Source organism: Ornithorhynchus anatinus, chromosome 21 (genome assembly GCF_004115215.2).
Source record: "Ornithorhynchus anatinus isolate Pmale09 chromosome 21, mOrnAna1.pri.v4, whole genome shotgun sequence".
NCBI lineage: Eukaryota > Metazoa > Chordata > Mammalia > Monotremata > Ornithorhynchidae > Ornithorhynchus > Ornithorhynchus anatinus.
The window spans coordinates 16,376,815-16,391,212 of NC_041748.1; the positions used below are offsets into that span (position 1 = coordinate 16,376,815).

At 56.0% G+C, this 14,398-nt stretch overlaps 1 protein-coding gene across 13 annotated transcripts in view; it reads left to right on the forward strand.

The window, feature by feature from the left end:
* MAPK8IP3 (mitogen-activated protein kinase 8 interacting protein 3) overlaps positions 1–14,398 on the forward strand; it is a 54,064-nt gene that overhangs the window by 9,071 nt on the left and 30,595 nt on the right. For 7 of the 13 annotated variants that reach the window (XM_029048950.2, XM_029048953.2, XM_029048956.2 and 4 more), the window contains exons 2-6: positions 1,471–1,591; positions 3,897–3,967; positions 4,848–4,939; positions 8,651–8,674; positions 11,132–11,273. In XM_029048950.2, the coding sequence (XP_028904783.1) occupies positions 1,471–1,591; positions 3,897–3,967; positions 4,848–4,939; positions 8,651–8,674; positions 11,132–11,273 (450 nt within the window). Of the gene's footprint in view, positions 1–1,470; positions 1,592–3,896; positions 3,968–4,847; positions 4,940–8,650; positions 8,675–11,131; positions 11,274–12,979; positions 13,069–14,398 lie in introns of those variants that run through there. The other 6 variants (XM_029048958.2, XM_029048960.2, XM_029048952.2 and 3 more) reach the window with 4 other exon arrangements.

The following is a 14,398-nucleotide window of genomic DNA, read 5'->3' on the forward strand; positions in this document are numbered from 1 at the left end:
TTTCAGTAGGGTTTCTCTTCACGTATGCAGACTGTTGAATATCTCTCCTGATTTAAAATCTCTAAAAGCATCCATAATCGCTGTTAGTAATATGATTATAATATTTGTTAAGCGCTTATTATCTGCCAAGCACTGGTGCTGGGCCGTAACCCCCATAAGGGCAGAGAACCTTGTCTACCAATTCCTTTATCTGCTGTAGAAGCAGCATGGTGCTGTGGCTGGAGCCCGGGCCTGGGAGTCAGAGGGACCTGGGTTCTCATCCTCGCTCCACAACCTGTCTGCTGTGTGACCTGGGGCAATTCACTTCACCTCTCTGCCCCTCAGTACCCTCCTCTGTAAAATGGGGATTCAGACCAGGAGCCCTCTCGGGGCAGGGACCGTGGCCAACCCGATTATCTCGTATGTGCCCCAATGCTTAGTCCAGTGCGGGGCGCACGGTACGCGCTTAACAAGTACCACAGCTGTTGTTAGCCTTTCCCAAGTGGTTACTTCAGGGCTCCGCACAAAGATGGTGTTCAGTAAATACTGTTAATCAATGAGTTGATCGAGTCTAGACTGTAAACGCCCTCCAGACCGTAAGATCGTTACAGGCAGGGGACCTGCCTCCCAGCTCTGTTGTACTATGCTCTCCCAAGTGCTTAGCACACAGGAAGTACTCAATAAAATACCATTGATTGATGGGCTGATTGACAAGGTGGAAGGCAGCTAATTGAAGATGCTGTTAAAGTAGGGCAGGGTTTTCCTTTGGCAGGCGGTCGAGGGAGTTTATTCAAGCTCACCCCTCCTTTGCGGAGGGGCCGGCCCCCTCGCCGGGGAAAATTGTCCGGAGGCCCCTCCTTCCCCTCACCCCCGAGCCCAGTCGATTCACTGAGACGCGGCACGGACTAGTGGGTAGAGCACGGGCTGGGGTTCTAGCTCGGCTCCGCCGCTTGTCTGCCGTGTGACCGTGGGCAGGTCATTTCACTTCTCTGGGCCTCAGTTCCCTCATCCGAAAAACGGGGATGAAGCCTGCAAGCCCCGTGTGGGACATGGACTGTGTCTCACCTGATTAGCCTCTGTCTACCCCAGAGCTTAGTACAGTGCCTGGCTCATAGTAAGTGCTCAACAAAGAGCATTAAAAAAAAATGAATTGGCGGGTATCTGTTGAGTGCTTACCACGTGCAGAGCCTTCTATGCTTTAAGCTCATTGTAGGTAAGGAATGTTTCTGTTTATGGTTCTGTTGTACTCTCCCAAGTGCTTAGTACAGCGCTCTGCACACAGTAGGCACTCAAGAAATGAGATTGACTGACTGTACCGAGCATTTGGGGGTCTCTGCCCAGTGCCTTTCTATCACTCGGATGAAGGTCGTGCCGAGTGCCCTTGGGGGATGAAAACGGGGAGAGTGATGTCCAGGTTTTTGCTCACTTGTGCCTCCCTCCCCTTCCTTGCCTTCCTCTCCCCTGTCACCCTTCGGTCATACCGGGCTGCAGAAGTTCATCGAGTTTGAAGATGCCCTGGAGCAGGAGAAGAAGGACCTTCAGATCCAGGTGGACCACCTCGACCTGCAGACCCGACAGCTGGAGCTCAAGGCCAAAAACTATGCAGACCAGAGTAAGTGGATGGCGGGCGGACTCCCCTCCCCTTCACTTGGGCCCAAGGGGTCCGCTGGTTGCAGGCGAGGCCTCTGGGAGCCAGGCGGGGGGATGCTGACGGGGAGAGGTCAGAAGCAGCGTGATCTAGCGGTTGGGGCCCAGAACCAGGAGTCGGAAGGACCTGGGTTCTCATCCCGGCTCCGCCCCTCGTCTGCTGGGTGACCTTGGAAAAGTCACTTCACTTCTCTGGGCCTCAGTGACCTCATCTGTAAAGTGGGGCTGAAGACTGTGTCCAACCTAATAATAATAATTATAATCGTGGTATTTGTTAAGTGCTCATTATGTAACAGGCACTGTTCTCAGCGCTGGGATAGATGCGAGGTCATCAGGCTGGGCAGTCCCTCTCCCACATGGGGTTCACAGTCTCGATCCCCATCTTACAGATGAGGGAACTGAGGCTCAGAGAGGCTCAGGCAGGTGGCGGAGCTGAGATTAAAACCCACGACCTTCTGACTCTTAGGCCTGCGCACTATCCCTCAGGCCATGCTGTGTGTGTCTACCCTGTGCTTAGAAAAATGCTTGACACCTAGTAAGCCTATAACAAATGTTATTATTTTTAATAAGATGCCAGGGAGACCCCCAGGTGTCCCTTCTTCTTCTGAAGTTCCCCGGGCTAAACTGGTCATCCACGGTGTTTATTTGGCGCCGACTGTGGGCCAAGCACTAGGCTCCCGATCAGTTGGGAGTGTTCGTCGAACCCTCACTCTCTTCGGAGCCCGTCAAGGTACAGACCCCGGCCTTACAGCGTATGAGACCATCAGAGGGAGAACGGTTCTTAGCCCACAGGGAGCTCACAGGCTAAGAAGGGGAGAGAGCAAGTCGTAATAATAATAAAATAATATTAAGAAGAAGAATATGAATAAGAATAAGGTGGTATGCCTTTTGTGCCGATCTCCGGGGTACAGGCAGCCAGATTGGACACAGTCTAAGGGAGACAAAGAATGGGGATTGAGTGCCCATTTAGCAGATGAGGATGTTGAGGGGTTAAGTGACTTGCCCAAAGTCACACCGCGGGCAAGTGGAGTGGGCAGGGAAAGCGTCTAACAACCCTCATCGTAATGTACTTTCCTGAGCGTTTAGGACCGTGCTTCACACACTGTGTGTGCTCAATCAGTAGCACTGCTTCGTTGCCTAGGTCCAGGTCTCGTAAGTCCCAGGCTTGTACTCTTTCCTCTAGGCCACGCTGCCTCCCCATTTCACAGCTGAGCAAACCGATGCCCAGAGAGGTTAAGTGACTGTCCGAGGTCCCCCAGCAGGCCAGTGGCCGAGAGGGGATCAGAACCTGGGTCACCCGACTCCCAGACCTCTGCTCTTTCCACCAGGCCGCACCGAGCACTTGGGAGAACAGTCAGTCATTGAATCAGCGATACTACTTTCAGTTGTATTTATTGAGCGCTTAGTGCGTGCAAAGCACTGGACTAAGCAGTTGGGAGAGTATAATACAATAAACAGACAAGTTCTGTGCCCACAGTGAGCTGACAGCCCAGAGGACCGTACTGAGCTCCTAGTGTGTGCAGAGCACTGGACTAAGTGTTTGGGAAAACACGATAGTATAGAATTGGTGGAGACAATCTCTGTCTTCAGGGACTTAGGGTCTGCAAGGAAAGGGCAGTAAAGTCCAAGGTCATGAACACTGTGCTGAGGTCTTGGGAGAGTCCAGCGTGACCAAATTAGCAGAGCCATTCCTTGCCCGTAAGGAGCTGAAGGTCTCGACGGTCCAAAGAGGCTGGGGCCTCTCGCCGGGATTGAGGGGCGAGCCTCGCTCTTCACGGAGAAGGCCCGGCCCGTTAACGTGCCCCAGACCCACGTCGGAATTTAACCGATAAACAGAGCCATGTCCTACTCCCCGGCCTCCTCCAGCTTCCCCCAGAGCGAGGCCATTCATTCAGGCCCTGGGGCGCCCCTATTGCCATCCTTTCCAGAGACCCAGGATGGCCGGACCTCGGCTGCCCGCGGACCCCTTCCAGCGGCACGAGGCTCACGGGCAGGTCCTCGCCGATCTCAAGTACTCGCTGGGGGAGTCCCGAACCCCGTTTCTGATTTTGAGTCACTGAGGCGGCCATGGGGCAGCCCCGGAGCCTCCTATCGGGGGGTGAGGGGGAGAGGAGGCGCTCCCACCGAGACGGCAGCCGGCGGCCATGGGGCGACCCCAGAGGCCGCCAGGGAGACTGGACCGGTGGGTGGCGGGAAGAGGGCGGCAGAGGGGTGGCATCCAGCCTCCCCGTTGAGCGGGACACCGGGACTAATGAGAAATTGTGTTTCAGTTTCCCGGCTGGAGGAGCGGGAGTCAGAGATGAAGAAAGAGTACAACGCCCTGCATCAGCGCCATACAGAGGTACCCGGGGTCGGAGGCCCGCCCGCTCTCCATGCCCCCGTCCACCCTCCCGCGACACAGCTAGAACGTGCCAGGGCCTGAGGAACCATTGTCAGTCCACCCCCGCCATCCCCCGTCCCCTCCCCCAGGCCGTGGGAGCTGTGAGGATGAAGCAGCGGTGTGTGGCAGGGGATGGGTGGGGTGGGCCATGCACGAGTTTCCCGGCTATCATTATCCCAGTCGATTCCTTAACCCTGCCTTGAGCCCAGGGACTTCCCTCCGCCCTCCCCACTCAGCCAGATGACCCTCATTCATTCAGTCAGTCATATTTATGGAGCGCTTCCTGTGTGTAGAGTACTGTACTGAGTGCTCGGGAGAGGACAGTGCAACAATAAGGCCCATTCCCTGCCCATGATGAGCGGGCGAAGAACTCATCCTCTGGGAGCCTCTCTCTCCCTTACTGCAGGGTGGTTCCAACCCCGATGTCCTCCCTCGGTGCCCCAGACCGTAGTCAGAGGAAGCCAGCGTGTCGGCGTGCCCAGTCACGGTTGGGCTGCATGGCCACACTCAGCAGGGCCTCGGCTAAAGCCCTGGGGCGGGAGATGGGCAGGAGCGGCAGAGGGCGGGCGCCCGAAGAGACGGGAGAGAAAAAGACCCGTTTCTGAGGCTCTGCCTGCCGCTGTGATATCGAAAGAGATGGTCTGAGAAAGAGACAGAAAGGTTAGCCCAACGGAGAAACCTACACAGAGGACCCCCCCCCCCCCCCAATCCCACCGCAGGCCAGAGCAGCACCAGGGGCCCGGTGGGCTAAAAGGGGGCATCCGTCACACTCAAAGGTGCCACTCTTTGAGTGGGGAGGCCTCGCTGGCACCATGGTGACGGGGTCTTTGCTCTCTCCTAGATGATCCAGACCTACGTGGAGCACATCGAGCGGTCCAAGATGCAGCAGGGCGGAGGAAACAGCCAATCGGAGGGCAGCCTGCCTGGGAGGAGGTACGAGGCCGGGGAGTTGAGGGGCCACGGCGCGGCCAGCCCGAGCCTTCTCCCCGCCGACCACGGCCACGGCCAGGGAGCCCAGGGCAAGGAAACCGCCTTCCGAGGCCTCCCCTCCAACCGGCCGCGGCCGGCGGAGCCTGAGGGGAACCTCAGCGACTCAGACACCCAGGAATTGTCTGGGTGTCGGTCTCTCACTCCTTCCGATCCAAGCTTTCCGGTTGCATTCCCGCCTCCTCTGGAATAATAAGAATAATAATTACATAATATTGTTAAGCACATACTCTGGGCCAAACACTATACTGAACACTTGGGATAGAGAAGCAGCGGGGCCTACTGGGCTTGGGAGTCAGAGGGTTGTGGGTTCTGATCCAGGCCCCGCCACTTGTCTGCTGGGTGACCTTGAGCAAGTCACTTCACTTCTCTAGACCTCAATTCTCTCATCTGTGAGGTGGGGATTGAGACCGTGAGCCCCACATTGAACAGGGACTGTGTCCAACCCGATTTGCTGGTATCTACCCCCAGCACTTAGTACAGTCCCTGGCAAGTAGTAGGCCCCTAATGAATATCAAAATTATTATCGTTATTACTATTAGACACGACATCAGGTTGGACACAGGCCCCATCCTTCCCGGGGCCCCATGCGGGACAGGGACTGTGTTTGACGTGATGATCCTGTATCTACCCCAGTGTTTATTGCTTGGCACAGTTGTAAGTGCTTAGCACGTACCACAGTTACCTCTGTGTCGTTATTATTATTTGCAAGTATCGAATCCCCATTTCACAGCTGAGGAAACAGGCCCAGAGAAGCACAATCCCCCAGCAGGCAAGCGGCATAGCCGGTATTAGAACCCAGGTCCTCCGACACCCAGGCCAGGTCTCTTTCCACGAGGCCACCCATTAGACCAGAAGCTCCTTGCGGGCAGGGCTGTCTGCCGCCTCTCTTGGACTCACCGGTGCACACGATCGGGGTCCAGTTGATATAATTGATGGCGTAGCCGGCATATCTTACTTAGCGCCTCCGGGACTGTGATCTCCGGGGGCCCGCCGGCCAGTCGGCAGCCAATAAGTCCATGGACTGTCGACCAGTCAGCAGTATGTTCCATGTGTAGAGCACTGTACTAAGCATTTGCCGGAATGCGGGCTTGCGGGCTTGTCAGTAGGCGATGTTTATGGAGGGTTTACCATCTGCAGAATGCGGCACTAAACTCTTGGAAAAACCCGTAGACACCATCTCCGCCCACAAGGAGCTCACCTTCTCCGGGGAGAGGCCCACATCAGACTGAGGAGAAGGGGAAGGAGTGGAATGTAAAGACATTTAGGGAAGTAACTTTGGAAGATACGGGCCCTGGCCCCGAGGAGCTCTCAGCCCCGCTGAAAGGGGGAGGCGGGTGTAAGATAATTAGCACCTCAAAGAAGAGGATGGAGGTGAGGATGAGGACGCCCTTCTGATAGGAATGGCCGGCGGGGTGGGACTGAGGGATTTAAGCCTGGCGTTGCAGCTAAAGCACAGGCCGTGGAGTCAGACGGTCCTGGTTTCTAATCCTGGTTTCTAATCCCGGCTCTGCTGCTTCCCTGTTGTGTCACCTTGGGCAAATCACTTCACCTCCCCGGGCCCCAGTGACATATATGGGGCTGGCACTTAGAAAGCGCTAAATAAGTGCCACTATTATCATTACTAAAATGGGGATCGAGACTGCGAGGCCCACCCGATTCGCTTGTATCCACTCCAGCGCTTAGTACGGTGCCTGACACACAGTAAGCGCTTAAGAAATGCTCCAGTTATTATTATTAATAGACCCAGGGGGGAAGTGTGAGAGCCAGATTCTCCCTTCACTGAGCCCTCTGCGTTTTGGCTCTGGACAAATCAACCCTCTTCCCCCGCACCCGGGGGCTGCCGTTTCTTCAGCCAAATGGGTTTCGTTACCTGGCTAAGGACGGCTCTGGTAATCGGTAGTCTGTCGGTTGGTTTGGCCGTTTCCTCCAGTCACTCAGTCGGTCAGTCATATTTATCGAGTGCTTACTGTGCAGAGCACTGTACTAAGCACTTGGGAAAATACAATATAACAATAGGTATAAATAGTAAGAAATAATTACAATAAAACACCACCAACAGTAGATGTAACAGTCAATACATTTCTACGTGGGGAGCGCTGGGGATCAGGTCAAAACCCGGTCCCCATCCCCTGCAGTATAAGAGGGAAAGGAGGGAGCTGGGGAGACCAGGTCCCTCGCCCCCATTTTGCAGCTGGGCCAGCGGAGACCCAGAGAGGTGAGCGGGTCTCACGCCCTCGCCCTCAGGCCTTGCAGCCTTCCCTGCCCGACCAGCGGTCACATCCCGCCCACCAGGAGCTTCCGAGCTAGAGGGAAATCAGGTTTGCGTCCCGAGGCCCTCCCCGGGCCGTAACTCCCCCCAGGAGTGTCCAGGCCTCCCTCTTCAGGGCCAGGAGGAATTCCGGGAATGCTGCGGAAAGCTTGCGGGGGAAGAGGGGAAGGTTAAAAGGCTCCGACATGTCACCTCTCTGTGCCTGCAGAGAAGACGGCCTGACCGGGGCCGGGGTCTACAGGTTCATGGAGATTGGCGGGCAGTGGGTCTTGGAGGCCCAGAGGGGCCGGCCTTTCTGATGAAGGAATGTGTGTGTGTATTTGTGTGTTTGTATGTGTACACACGTACATGCTTGCAGAAAGGCCTCCTCAGCTGCCCAGGTTCAGGAATTGGGACCTGGAACCAGGTTTATTGGGTTTAGGGAAGATGATGATGATGATGACCTATTGTGTTTTCTCTGTCAGTATTATTATGATTATTGTCAATAATGTTATTATTCTGGGGGGGCGGAGCCCCCTGGAGGTTTCTCCCGGGGCCCAGCCCCTGCCAGGGGGCACGTGGGTGAGACCCCCGTCCCCTCCTCCAATCCCTGGAGTGGTAGAGCACCTTCCTTTTCCATCCCAACCCCTCAGGCCGAGGCGGGCACCGTGTGCCCTCTGGCAGAAAGAGGGTCCTCCCCGAGGCGGTCAGTGGTTTGGGCGCCCGCCGCCCCGAATGGGCGGAGTCGGTCTGCTCGTGGCATATTGCCCGTCCAGAGCGGGTGCCACTGCCCATCCTGTCTCGTGGTGAGAACATTTGTGCGTGAGTATGTGTTCATTCAGCTAATCACCCATTGTGCAGAGTGGGCTGTCTCAGTGCATGACTCTCATTGCTCAGTTGTGTCTTGGTGTCGACACACACGCACTCATGCACCACCCCCATGCACATTAAGGTAAAGATAAATACGTACATACGTGTACACACATATATGCAAGGTTCAGTGAGCAGGCTGTACACACATACACACACGCGCACACACACACACACACATATGCAAGGTTCACCGAGCAGGCTGTGCACACACACAATATATACACACACGTGTATATGCAACGTTCAGTGAGCGGGCTCTACGGACGTGCACACGCACATATGCACACAGGTGCACATGTATAGGTATAGGCACACAGGTATATGCAAGGTTCATTGAGCTCACAGACAAACGCACATACGCTTGTATAGTCCGAGCGGCGAGCCTCGCCCCGAGTGGGTGACGGCCCGGCGCGATCAGACGCGCACACAGGGGCGTGCATGACCTTCGCCCTCTAATGGTTGTTTTCTCGTCTTGCTTTTCGTGCTGTTGCCGCCGTGTCGTGGCTGTTGTCTTTGTCCCCCGCGCACCACAGTCCTCGCCAGCACTGGAGGAAAAGGTAAAGCCCTCTAGGGCCCGGGGAGGGCGGGGATAGACGGGCGGCCCCAGCTGCCGCCCGGCCTGGAGACAAGGAGCCAGGCGGCGGGTTCCGGAGGGCGGTCCCCCACCCCCCCACCCGCCCCCGGCTTCGATCCCGGGGCTCCCAGTGTCCAGACGCAGGCGGCCCGCGGCCTTCGTAGGGCCCTGGCTCGGCATTGGGAGGCTGCACGGTGGGTGAGGTCGGAGGTGGTGCTGGGATCGGAGACCACCGTCATCGCCATTGACGGTATTTGCTGAGCGCCGATTAGATCATGGGTTCCACTCCCTGCTCCGCCACTCGTCTGCTCTGTGACTTTGGGCAAGCCGCTTCACTTCTCTGGGCCTCAGAGACCTCATCTGGAAAATGGGGATGAAGACTGTGAGCCCCATGTGGACAACCTGATGACCTTCTATCTACCTCAGTCCTTAGAACGGTGCTTGGCACATAGTAAGCCATAACAAATGCCATAATTACTGTTATTATTATTTCACTCATTCATTCAGTCGTATTGACTGAGCGCTTAGCGCATGCCGAGCACTGTACTAAGCACTTGGGAAGCACAATTCAGCAACAAACAGAGAGCATCCCTACCCAACAGCAGTCTCACAGTCTAGAAGGAGGGAAGACGGGTATCCAGACGAGTAACTAGGTATCAACAGCATCAGTCTCGATAAACAGAATTATAAATCTAGCCACTTCATTATTAAAATAAATAGAATAATAAATGTGTACATAGAGAGACAAGAGCTGTAGGGAGGCGGGTAGAGACGAGGGAGGGAGTCGGGGCGATGGGGAGGGGGAGCAGAGAAAAGGGGGCTCAGTCTGGGGCTTATTTCTGTTTCTGTTACTACTGCTTCGGTGACTTCTCTGACTCTTACTACTGTACTATTTCTACTGTCACGGCCACTATAACCTTTCCTGCGTCTCAAACTGCTATGACTACGAGAAGCAGCATGGCTCAGCAGAAAGAGCCCTGTCTTGGGAGTCAGAGGTCGTGGCTTTTATTCCTGCCTTCGCCACGGGATAGACGGGCCAAGTTAATGCCACCCGGCAGTTGGAAGAGCAGAGAAACGGCCCGGAAGGGGCCGGGGGGCTTAGCCGGGTGGGGGAACCTACAGTGGTCACCTTGGGGGCTCATCTCAGCAGCTCAGGATGAGTGGACATCATGCTAGAGGAGAGGGGGAGGGAAAGGGGCCTTCCTAGTATATCCCGAGCACCTTCTGCTCGCCGAGCCCTGAGCTGAGCTCATGGGAGAGTCCAGCTGAGGTAGAAGTCCCCATCCTGACCTCACGGAGCTGACGGTCCAGTGGGGGAGACCGACACTGAAGTCATTTGCAGATAGGAGGAAGGAGAAGTGGGATATATGTCTAAGTGAATGCCTCAAAGGTAGAGCAGGAAAGCTGATGTGGTCAGAAGCGCTCCGAGGGAGGTGAGTTCGCAAGTGTGTAGGTGTTAGAAGAGATACGCTATTATTATTATTATTATTATTGTTAAGCGCTTAGTGTGTGGCAAGCACCGTTCTAAGCGTGGGGTAGATACAGTTTAATCAGGTGGGACAGAGTCCCCGTCCCACATGGGGCTCACAGTATAAGCAGGAGAGAGAAGGGGAATATATCTACCAACTCTGTTCCATTGTACTCTCCCAAGTGCCTTAGAGTGCTCTGCAGGTACGAAGCGCTCAGTAAATAGGATAAAAAATAAATAATGTAAATAATAAATAAATATGACTGATTGATTAAGAGCCGGTATTGAATCCCCACTCTTCCCCAGTTGAGGATACTGAGGCTCAGAAGAACTGACCAGCCCCAGGTCACCCAACAAGTAACTGCCAGGGCTGGGATTAGAACCCAGGTCCCGTGATCCCAGGGCCCCTGCTCTTTTCACTAGGCTGAGCTGTTTCTCGTACTATTATTACTAATGGTAGTGATGATGGTAACGATAACTGTGGCATTTGCTGGAGTAGATATAAGATCGTCAGGTCGGAACTAGTCCGCGCCCCACGTGGGGCTCGCGGTCAGAGCAGAGGGGAGGGCAGGAATTGAATGCCCATTTCACAGATGAGGAGACTGAAGCCCAGGGAAGTGAAGCGACTAGCCCGAGGTCACACAGCAGGCTGGTGACAGGAGCCAGGATCAGAACCCGGGTCCTCTGACTCCCCAGCCCGGGTTCTTTCTGTTAGCCCACACGGTAGTCCGAGAGAGACTTGGGAAGCTGGGAGAAATGCCTCAGGCAGGGGTCTGGCATCGAACTCTTCTGGCCCCCAGGTCCACCCGTCGCTTCTTGGGGTGTGACGGACCTGCTGTCCCCAAAAGGAGGAAGAATTCCATTTAATTTAATAACGACCAGGGTTATTTCTTCCTGTTAACCCGCACCCAGCTCTAACCGGCCCCTCTCCCCTCCCTTCTCTGTGTCCTCCTCTTCCCCTCGGTCCACCAGGAAGGAGCGCCCCACCTCTCTCAACGTGTTCCCCCTCGCCGACGGAATGGTACGTGGACAGATAGGGGGCAAGGTCATCCCCACTGTGGACCACTGGCACCTGAGTGACCTCGGCCAGCTGCAGTCCAACTCCAGCTACAAGGTTTACTAGTCGTGTCGCGGACCCGAGGGTCTCCCCTCCCTCCCCTCCCCAACCCCCCCATTTGTCTGTGGCGTCCCCGTGTTCATGACGTCGGAGCCCGGTGGCCCGGGTCCATCATCCTTTGCAGCTTCTCCCCTCCCCCGGGGCCGACCCGGGGCCTCCGCCACAACCGAGACCGCGGGATGGGGAGGAACCGGGCCGGAGGCTCTGGGTCGTGATGGTTCTGAGACGAGAGAAGCGATGGACCTACGTCCCCGTTTAAGCATCCTTCTGGTAGAGGGGCTCCCGGGAAGGGCCCCGCCCGCCACCGAAGGAGTCTTGCGACTCTCCCCCAGAGCCCGGGCCCCCCAGATTGCAAACAGTGTCACCCCCTCAGCGGGCCGCACCCTCAGTCCTAGACCGACCGTCGCTCGACAGTCCAATGGGTCGGCAGCATCTCCCTAGCGCGAGGCACCGTCCCAAGTCCTTGGGCTCCCTGCGCACGAGGAGCCAACATTCTCACAGCCCCCCCGGCGCGCCACTCGGGACCAACTGAGTCCTCGGCACCATACCCGGCGTCGGGAGAGCGCGGCGGTAGCAAGGCCCTTACTCCCCGCCCCCAAGGAGCAGGCAGTCTGAGGGGGAGCGGCTAGGCGGGAAGCAGGGAGAGCGGCAGGAAGAGCAAGGACAGAGCAGGACGCGTCACCATCCGGGAGCAGATTAAGACGGGGCTCGGTGTGCGGGTGGGATTTGGGGGCGGGGGCTGGGGGTGGGGCCGAAAGGTCCGGAGAAACCTACCATGAAGGGGGATCTGGAGCGGGTGATATCGGAGACCGTCTTTCGGGCAGGGGGAGAGTTCAGGCCTCCTCTCTGCTGCTGCATCTGCGCTGCCCACTCTGCAACTGTCCTCTTCCTGTTCGGCTGAAGCGGCTTTTTGCCAGCTCTCTGGGAGAGAGGGAGGTGATCTCGCTCTCGTTTGGTCGTCTGGCGGGGCTTGCCTCAGACTCCCCCTCCCCCCCATCATTCGGCCAGAGTTGGGACGCCCGCCCGCGAAGGGCCTGACCCGTGCCACCCTGCCATGCCAAGCCAGAGAGGGAGGGGTGGACCGGCTGACTCTTCCTAAGATCCCGGTCCCGCTCCTGGCTGGGACTTGGGCTCCGCTGTCTGAAGCTCTTAATCCATACTCTGGATTAAGCACCATAGTAAGCGCCTGGGACAGTCGAGTAAGAAGGCCTCATCCCCAACCCTCGAGGTGCGGAAAGTTGAGCAGAGGCTTTCTTTCCTCTCCTGGACCCACCTGAGGGGCAGTTGGGTTTGGGGGTGAGGGGTAGGGGTCGAGCTGTAAGAATTTATGGTTCGGGAGGGAATGGATGAGCTTGACAGTCTGGCAATGAAGAGTCTGCACCAACTCCTTCACCTTCACTCCTCTCTCTTTCTCCCTCTCCCAACTTTCTTTGGCACTGTCCCGTGACCTGCATTTCTCATCTTCAGCATCTTTGGGCCTTTTATTATTTTTTTCATCCGTGAGTGTCCATTTAGTTCTGGTTTCCTCTGAGAAATTCCATTCAGGTTCTTTTTTGTCCATTGAATTTCATGCCTTAGGTTTTAAAGTGTGTGTGTGTGTGTTTGTGTTTTTTTTTTAATTCTTTAATTTTTTTTTGTTTGTGTTTTTTTTCTTTATGTACTGTATTTTCAGTGTTTTAACCAAACAGTTGTGCCTACTCATGGTGAGAAGTGACTGCTCAGAGTTTGGCAGTGCATTTTGGAGGTCATTGCCCCACATTGGTGTTTAGCAGGTTGAGAGGTTTGCCGTTAGGTAAGTGGTGGCCGAGGACAGGGGCCGGTGGGTGAGTGGCGGCTTCGGCGGCTACCAGGGAGTCAGGGAGGAAGCCGGGCCACAAAGAGCGCGGAAGGAGAGAGCCCGTAGGCACCGAACGGGGTAGCGGGGCGGTCAAGAAGCCCCCCGGAAGACCAGGGAGAAAGAGGGCGGCTTCTGGAAAACAGCCCCCGAGGGGAAGACCTGGTCATCAGTCAGTCAGTCGTATTTGAGTGCTTAACGGTGTGCAGAGCGCTTGGGAGAGTACAGTAGCCCACTATAACAGCCGCATTCCCTGCCCACGGCGACATTCCCTGCCAACGGCGAACTTACAGTCTAGAGAGGGAGACGGACATTAATGGAAATAAACGAATTGCGGAGAGGGACGTAAGTGCTGTGAGGCTGGGGGGCGGGGGTGTAAATAGGCAGAAGGAGCTCAGTGCGTCGCGACGATCCCTTCCAGCCAGCCTCTACAGAGGCCCCTGTTCTCCCGCCTCCTGGGCCACCCTCGCTCCTGTCACCCCGCCGCTAACAGCTGGACCCAGGGTGGCTGGAGGGGGTGGGGAGAGAGACATACCTCCAGTCCCGCCACGGCCAGCAGCCAGGGTGAGGTCGGGCCGTAACCATGGGGGTCGAGGTGGACGTCACACCTCTGGTCACCGGCGACCTCCTTTGGCCTTCTGGGAACGGGGTGGGGAAGGATAAGCAAAGAGCACCCTGCTGTGGGACTTTCTCAGAGTATAGCCTGTGGGAAAAATAAGTTAATATAAATAATTCATTTATATTAACAACCGTCTCCCCCTCTGGAGGAAGCTAGTTGCGGGCAGGGAATGTGTCCGTTCATTGTGATGTCGTATTCTGCCAAGGGCTCAGTAGAGTGCTCCGCACACTGTAAGCGCTCAGTAAATACCACTGACTGACTGACTGGGAACGGCAGAGTCCGGAGTCCTAGACGGTCCCCCGGGACCGTCTTCAGGAAACAAGGAGCCAACCCCAAGGCATCCCCCCCAAAGGCAGGCCCCTGAGACAGAGCCCCAAAAACCCAGGGTGGGAGCCAGCGCTGAGGGCCCACGTAGAAATCAGGGAAATGCATTCAATCAGTCACTCGTATTTATTGAGCGCTTGCCGTGTGCAGAGCACTGTACTAAGCGCTTGGGAAAGTACAATACAATGATAAACAGAAATATTCCCTGCCCACAACAAGCCGTGTAGATGGGGGAAAATAGATATCAACCCAGATGTAGGCACAGCTGCCACTGCCTTGCCCCGCACCCCAAGGATGACTTTTGTCCCACTCGGCAGCGGCACGGGAAAAATGAGATCCCAGGAG